Genomic DNA, 8,434 nt, shown 5'->3' with positions numbered 1-8,434 from the left:
AAAAAAAAACAAACCCCAAACCTAAACTCAAACAAACAACAACAACAACAACAACAACAACAACAACAACACAGGCTAGGAGTTGTGGGAGCCAAGAATACTTGCCTGGTGTGTACAAAGACCCACATCCTTGGTGTGCACACATCCACAAATACCACCCAAACGATAAAGAACAAACAAATAAGCAAAAGACACCCCCATCCCCCCAGTTACAGTTCAGATTCTACAAGAATAAAAGCTCCAGACCAGTGCAAAGCTTTCTAAGCTCCATCCAATGATCCAGCTACTGTGAGTGCAGCAGAGATGTCTAGACAGACAGGAGAACGCAGGGTCATGCTAATGAGCACCTTCTCTTGCTGTGGTCATCCTCCTCCAGGGTCCATTCATTATCTACTGGCTGCCATTACCTTTGAAGCCCTAGCCCCAACCCCCATCACAGTGGCTACCATTACCCAGAGGCCGCCATTACCCATGGAGCTCCCTGCAGAGCAGTGAGGTCAGCTTCTTCAGGTGAGGAAGGTTGCTGGAGCCTGTCTTCACAAAGTCAGCGTCTAGGACAAGCTGAGTGCTCAAATAATCCTGGATGGCTTTCAGATGCTCTTCTGGAAGCCTGAAAAATAAAAAGGAAGGAAAGCCTGTTTTGCCTCATTGTTCTGGCTACCGACAGTCCCAGTAACGATGACACATGGAGGAGTCACAGACTGGCTGAGATGCGGTCCTTCGGATGCATGCACCTGTGTGAAGGTCCCCTAGGACCTGCAGAGGCAGAGGAGTCGATCGAAGCCAGGTTAAAATAGAAGACTCTGAGGGCTGGAGAGATGGCTCAGCGGTTAAGAGCACTGACTGCTCTGGTAGAGGATCTGGGTTTGATTCCCAGCACCTACATGGTGGCTAACAACCATCTGTAACTCCAGTTCCAGGGTATCTGATGCCCTCTTCTAACCTCCTCAGGCATTGCATGACATGGGTGCACTTATAAACATGCAGGCATTACACTCATATACATAAAAAAATTCTAAAAAAGCTCTGAGTAATTCTTTTGGGGTGAGCACTGTTGGGTGCTGAGATAGGGTTGGAGTTTGGGAGACGGCTGTTCTTTTTAAAAGAGACAAAGAGCCTTAGGAATATATGGAAGATTATTTCCTGCCACCCTGGCACATACAGCTGGGATTCAAGGGCTGGAGGATGATCTAGTCCAGAGGTAGCAAGCAGCTCTGGTCATTACGCCAAGTCCAAATTCAAACGTTATCCAGATTACCACAGTGCAGAGGGTTTGGAGCCACCCTGGGCTCTATGAAGAAGTCAGTATGTGATAAGTTCTGTTGGTTGGTGTGGAAGGGGATGTGTGGGGGATAGTGTCTCCCCATGTAACCCAGGCTGATCTCAAACTCTTGATCCTCCTGCCTCATCCTCCCTCATGCTGTGATTACAGGTGTGAGCCCCTGTATCTAGCTGGCCCTGAATCTTGACCCTCTTTCCATGGCTTCCCAAGTGTTGGGGTTACAGACAGGCACCATCATGCCCAGCTTGTCTAGTAGGGCCAGGCATGTGGGCCCAGGAAATGGATGTCCAGGTGACCTGACTTTGACCTCCCTGATTTGGCCTGGTTTCTTCAGTTTTATAAAGTGATGCGGCTGAAGGGCAAGCATGTTTGTGTCTGAGTGTTTCCAACTGTGGGGCCCAACTTTTCTCCCTTTGGTCAGCAGCCTTAGCCACCCGGCCACCTGACTGTCACCACATACCCCCAGGGACCATGTACTGTATCCCACCCCCACTCCAGCTTTCAGAGGCCAGCCTTCCACCCCAGTACTTTATGAATAATCACTTAGCTCGGTGCTCCCTATTAATGAAGCTAGTAGTGTCCCCTTGGGGCCCCATTGGAGCTGTGTGAGCAGTAAGAGGAAGACAATTAGGTTGGACTCCATGAGCCCCAGAGCGATCCTTTCTGAAACTCAGGGGTGCGTGCAAAAGGGAACAGTCCTCCTGTAGCCAACTGTGGTGGGACGCAGTAAGGAGGCTCAGCCTCCCAGGGTGATCGGACACATGAGAAATGCTTTAAGAATACGGGCGACAGCGGGTGCTGAGGTGTCATTTGACCCCAGAATGGCAGTGACTTTCTAAGGAAAAGAGATCTCACATGTCAGGACCTGAAAACTATAAATGTGAAAACACCCCTAAACATAAAACGTGAGCAAAAAGTGAGAAGATACATTTTCCCCACAAAAAATGATGTCAAATGGTTTATAAGAAGATCATAAACTTGGCAAGGAAAACATTAAGACCCTGCTTAGAAAACTGGGCTAAAGGGCTGGAGAGATGGTTCAGAGGTTAAGAGCACCCACTGCTCTTGCAGAAGACCTGGGTTCGATTCCCAGGACCCACATGGTGGCTAACAACTGACCATAACTCCAGTCCCAGGGGAATCCAACACCACCTTCTGACTCCGAGGGCACTGCACAACACAGGTGTACTTATACACATGCAAGCAATATACTCATACAAAATAAAAATAATAAAGCCAGGTGTGGTGGTGCACACCTTTAGTCCCAGCACTCGGGAGGCAGAGGCAGGCAGATCTCTGTGAGTTTGGGGCCAGCCTGGTCTACATAGTGATTTCCAGGTCAGCTTGTGCTACAGGGAGACCCTGTCTCAAAAAGACCAAAAAAACAAAAAGAGAAGAAAGAAAACTGGGCTAAGGACACAAATGACTTGGGGTCAGGGAGACAGCTTTGATCTAAAACATAGAAGTTGTCTTTCAACCTTATTAATAAATTAAATGGAAATAAGCACAGATCTAAAGTTATTCCAGCTGCTTCCCAGAGCCTGGTCCTGCACATGCCTGAGTGCTAAGTAGTGGGTGCTGAGCCAGCCTCCTCCAGGTGGGGGACTCACCCGCTGGTGTCCATACTCTGTAGTCGCTGAAACAGTGTTTCTGAGAGGCTTGGCCGGCTGACCTCAGGGGCTCTGAGGTTCTCTGTTTGAAGGAGAAGGTCCTTGGCCTCACAGGGCCCTGCAGACACAGGGATGTTTCTGGGTGGCAGCTCTGGTGGAGACATGACATTCTCTACACAAGAGAAGGGCAGGAATGAAAGTCATCAGTGAGGATGCTATCTGCATAGCCCCGATCCACGTGTCCACACAGCCCCATCCTGTCTCCACCTCAGCTCTGTGAGGTCTAGACCACCACATTCCAGGTCCTCATCTGCCACTCATTCCTCCCTCTCTTCACACCCTTGCAGACTCACTGACTGGACAGGTGCCTCTTATGGAAGCCTTGGTTTCATGATTCTTAGACCTGGGGGCTCCTGCCATGTTTGTCCCACCATATTGCTCAGCAAAGATTTGTTTGGGGTCAGTTGGCCCAGAGAGGCTTAGGGACAGGGACGTCTGCAGGACTGCTGGCATTGGACAGTCCTAGCAGGCAGATGAGCAGGATGGCTTGGCTTTTAGGGAATGATACAAGTAAGTGCCGTATGCAAGATCAGGAACTGCTGGCATTGGACAGTCCTAGCAGGCAGATGAGCAGGATGGCTTGGCTTTCAGGGAATGATACAAGTAAGTGCCATATGCAAGATCAGGAACAGGCTCTCTCTCTCTCTCTCTCTCTCTCTCTCTCTTCTCTCTCTCTCTCTCTCTCTCTCTCTCTCTCTCTCTCTCCCCCCTTCCCCATTCTCTCCAGCTTCAGCCTTCATCTCCCTCTTCCCTAGACCTTCAGAGACAAATTTTGAAAGTAAGTCAGAAAGTCAGAATCCTCATTCAGAGACCTGGAATGTTCAACAAACCACTTGAACTTGGCCTGAGATGAGACTCGGCCAATTCTAAATTTCCTTCACGTGCTTATCACAAACAGGCAAAGGTCACTAAGCCACCTAAGTCCAGTCCAGGACTTCCTGCTCAAGCTCCTCCTGACCCCTAGTGGTCACCCTGTTCTCAGCTACACGGCTGCACAGGTGGCAGGAACAAGGGCCTTTCCCTTCAGTGAATGAACACTTCCTTTCTTCCCCTCTCTGGGCTGCTGGAGAAGTTCTGCTTTGAGCCCTGGGAACTGTAGGACTTTGCAAAGATCCGAATCAAATTGGACACTTTAGTCCAGGGGCTGAATGTCACCTTGTTCTGGGTCTTGTTGGTGATCAGGAGACATGCTTGGGTGAGATCAAGGTCACGAGACCTGGCTTCTCTATCGGGGTTTGCTTTGGGTGACATCCCAGGGCAAGGCAAGCTGAAAGGAGGGGGTGGCGAGTGAGGATGGTGGCGTGTGGCTGGAATGCCTACAGGACAAGGTAAAAGCTGCCTTCTGGGTCCCTGGGGACAACTGGGGCACGTGTGAGTGACCATGTGTTTACATGTGGCCATGTTGACTCTGGCTGTGCCACAGTTGGACCTTCCTGATCCCTGAAGGTCAGATAAAGGAGACATGGCTGGTCTGAGCTCCCCTCAGCACACACAGAGCTGCAGTCACTCGGGACACACACTTGGCCTGGCCCTCCAAGGCTGGTGAGGTGGCTCTCCTGTCTGCCCTCTGGAAGGCAGCCTGAGCTGGACAAGCAGGAAAGGGGGGTCTCCAGGAAGGTGGGAGGTGGAATCAGGGGCAGGTGACCCACAGTCAGCCTAAAATAATAGGAGAAATGATGCCTTAAATGTACCTGGCAGATGTCTACCAGGGTCAGGCAGAAGCCAGGCCAGACCTCAGCCCCTCACAGATGCTTGGGGATTTTTTTTCAACATATTTTAGGAACCCCTTTAGAGATGGGGTTCTCACTAGACAGTACTGGCCAGCTCAAACTCAAGGCCTTCCTGCCTCAGCCTCCCAGGTGTTGGGATTACAGTGGCATGGATCACCATGACTGGCTTTGTTTCCCCTTTTCTTTTTTTTTCTTTTTCTTTTTTTTTTTTTCGGTCTTTTTTGAGACAGGGTCTCCTTGTAGCCCCAGCTGGCCTGGAACTCACTATGTAGACCAGGCTGGCCTCAGTCACCCTGTGCTGGGATCAAAGGCGTGAGCCACCACGCCCAGCCTGTTGCCCCTTTTCATGATGATCTGTAAAGAAACTCTTCTCATGCTCCCCTTAGGGGCAAGGGTCTCCTTTATTGTCCTCACAGTGAGATGATGATGGTGGCAGCTGCATTTATGGAGTGCTTGCTGTGTACTGGGCTCTGGGTGTTACCGTCATGGTCCTGTGACCATGTGAGAGGTTGACGGGTGCTGTCTTTACTTAATCTTTGTAAGAGAAACCTCGGGTTCAGGGAGGTGAAGTAACTTATCCAAAGCTACAAAGGTAATAAATAGGACAGGAATTCCAGTCCGCATCTATCTGATCCCAGAGCTCACACCCGCAACCTGTTATTACTATGCTATGCTCGCTCTCCTTCTGCTAGCAAGACTGTCTGATCGACATGCACTTGTGGGACTAGGAGGGCATGGTTTCACTGGCACCCCTAGACCTCTGTCATCTTCCCCCTCCCCTACTTACCAGTGTCCTCCTCCGCCTCGTCAACCGTGTCCTCCTCCTCCAGCGGCACCGGGTACTGCAGGTGGGTTACCAACCCCATGTTTTCCTTCCTGTAAAACTCGATGAGCTGGTCCAGCTTGGTGAAGAATCTCATGGGGACACCTTCAGATGCCTGAGGACAGAAGCCCCAGACAGAGCATATTTTAACTGACTAGAATGTCACCCAACCGCAAAGGCCACCTGCAGCAGAGACCCAAGAGGCTGGGAGTGACCACTTTCCAGAAAAAGCCTCGGGCCCTCCACCCACACCTCACATCCTGTAGCCAGCAGCACCCAGGAGCCCTACACAAAGGTGCATGTAGAAGTATCTTAAAGTTTATTTTTTTCTTTCAGTCTGTAAAAATTATTTTAAAAAGCATTTTGCTATACAAATAGTATATTTTATTATGCTCAAATTAGAAAATACAGATTTTTTTAAAAAAGAAATCACCTATAATCCCAGAGCCCAAAGAGTTCTATTTTCAATACAGTTTAGCTGTCTCTGTGTGTTGAGCAGAGTTATTTTTGCTTTCCCCCCACCACAAAGATGATTTTTTTAAAATTATTTTTTATTTTTGGTGTTGAGGATTGAACTCAAGCCCTCATGAATACAAAGCAAAGCCCTACCACTGACTGACACTCCCAGACCCAGATTATTTATATTTATTTATTTATTTATTTATTTATTTATTTAATGGTGCTAGGGATTGAGGACCTCACATATTCCTAGCAAGCATTCTACCACTGAGTTACATGCCAGTTTTTTTTTTAGATAGTTTTGCTACCTAACCTCGGCTGTTTTACATTCCTATGTAGCCTAGGCTAGCCTTGAACTTCTAAGAATCCTGCATCTGCCTCCTGAGTGCTGGAATTGCAGGTGTGGGCCATCACATACAGCTGCTGGCCCCTTTCAAACTTTATTCTGAGGTAGAGTCTTACTGCTACCCAGACTGGCCTTGTATTTGACCTACCTCAACCTCCACAGTAACTGGACTCATAGACATGTCCCACCACACATGGCTTATTTATTTATTCATGATTTTTGAAACAGGCTCTGGTTATGTAGCCCAGGGTGGCCTCAGCTTCCCATGAATTTAAAATTGCGAGTCTGTGCCACTACGTTTGACTATCATTCAGGTATTTATTTAAACAGGAAAAATTCATTCTGGTGATTTTTTTTTTTTTTTGAGAAGGGTCTCCCTGTAGCCCAAGCTGACCTGGAACTGGCTGTGTAGACTTGATCTCACAGAGATCAGCCTGCCTCTGCTTCCCCAGTACTGGGATTAAAGGCATGTGCCACTACACCCAGCTTACCTATTTTTTCTTTTAAGTTAGTTTTTTAGTCTGTTTTGAAATAGGGTCTCACTCTGCAGCCCCAGTTGGCCTCGAACTCACAGAGATCCAACTGCCTCTTCCTCCTGAGTGCTAGGATTATGGGCATGTAGCACCAGGCCTGCTTAATTCTGTTTTTCGTCAAAAGTCAGAAAATGGTTCAGGAGGCTCAGGGATCTTCCCTAGTTTGTGTCTCTGCTGTTGATGACAGAAGTAATTCTATTAGGTTATTCTACAGTTTGGGGGCCAGGTCTCCTTTGTATATGTTGGTGGAGAGGAGGGTCTTGGGCAGGAAACTCAAGGTCTTCCCTGAGCAGCCAGCCCCATCCCTACCAAAGCTCCCCTTCATCTCTACTCGAGCATACCCTTGCTAAAACTCTAGCCTACAGGCAGCTGGATGGACGGGAGTGAGAGACTGAGCTGCTGAGAGTAATGGGCACCACATATGCCTTCCTCTGATGGGTGTCTGTGGCCTTAAACGATCATAACACCCTTGGCCTCCAAGCACTAAATGCTAGTGCTTCACTCCTGTATGTATTTTATTTTATTTTATTTTATTTTATTTTTTATTTTGACACTGGGTCTCACACCTGTAGCCCTGGCTGGCCTAGAACTCACTACAAAGCCCAGACCAGCCTCAAACTCATAGCAACCCTCCTGCCTCAGCCTTTCAAGTGCTGAGATTATAGGCGTGAACTATCATGTCCAGCTGCCCTTGTCATAATTTATTTATTATTTTTACTTTATGTGCATGAGTGTACTGTGTACATATGTGTAAGTGCACCCAAGTCGTGCAATGTCCAGGGAAATCAGAAGAAGCCATCAGATCCCCAGGAACTGGAGTTATGGATGGTTGTTAGCCACCATGTGGATGGTGGGACTCGAACCCAGGTCCTCTGCAAGAGCAATCAGTGCTGCCATTTCTCCAGCTCCTGTCCTTGTCATCTAACAGACTCTCCTGTCCATCTTCAGGTTTGGAAATCAGAGGCCCTGGCCTGGTAGCTTTGGGATGATAGATGAATGGGACAAACTCAGACATCAGAACCCGGACTTGCTTAATCTTGTCAATTTGATGGGATTAAGAATCACCATGGAAACAAATCTCTGGGCATGTCTGTGAGGGATTATCTAAATTAGGTTAATTGAGGTAGGAGGTCCCACCCTAAATGTGAGTGATACCATAGCATGGGCTGGGGTCCCGAGACGCAATAGAAAGGAGAAGGTGAGCTAAGTTCAAGCCTTCATCACTCCGTACTTCCTGCCTGTGGACGCAAGGTGACCAGGTACCTCGTGCTCCCCCTGCGGTGCCTTCCGTCCCCCTCTGATGGACTGTATCCTCTGGAACTGTTGTTTCCTCACATGTCTTTTGTTAAGTGTTTTGTCACAACAAGACAAGGACTTACTACGGCAAGGGAGCTCTCAGACCCCCCTGAGTCCCGGCTTCCGGGTCCTCCACACTGTAAGGAAGGCTTCACCTGGGGCTCAGCATGTCCGCCTGGCTCTCTGCCTTGCTGTCTCTCCTTGGTCTCATCCTGCTGTCTGTCTGCTTCTCTTTCTCCTATGCACTGCATGCGTGTAAATCTGTGCATAGGGGTATTTATGTGTGTGTTGTATG

At 48.6% G+C, this 8,434-nt stretch overlaps 1 protein-coding gene across 1 annotated transcript in view; it reads right to left on the bottom strand.

Annotated features, from left to right (window-relative positions):
• The window catches only part of Inpp5d (inositol polyphosphate-5-phosphatase D), a 121,706-nt gene that overhangs the window by 53,226 nt on the left and 60,046 nt on the right, over nucleotides 1–8,434 (bottom strand). Inside the window, exons 3-5 of the mRNA XM_008838107.2 lie at nucleotides 5,470–5,620; nucleotides 2,893–3,064; nucleotides 470–610 (exon numbers count right to left, since the gene is read on the bottom strand). Of these exons, the coding sequence (XP_008836329.1) occupies nucleotides 470–610; nucleotides 2,893–3,064; nucleotides 5,470–5,620 (464 nt within the window). The remainder of the gene's footprint in view (nucleotides 1–469; nucleotides 611–2,892; nucleotides 3,065–5,469; nucleotides 5,621–8,434) is intronic.

The sequence above is a fragment of the Nannospalax galili genome, unplaced genomic scaffold (assembly GCF_000622305.1).
Source record: "Nannospalax galili isolate Female #2095 unplaced genomic scaffold, S.galili_v1.0 scaffold1138, whole genome shotgun sequence".
Classification (NCBI taxonomy): Eukaryota; Metazoa; Chordata; class Mammalia; order Rodentia; family Spalacidae; genus Nannospalax; species Nannospalax galili.
Note: the sequence above shows the minus strand (reverse complement) of the source record. Positions and strands in the feature narration are given on the sequence as shown.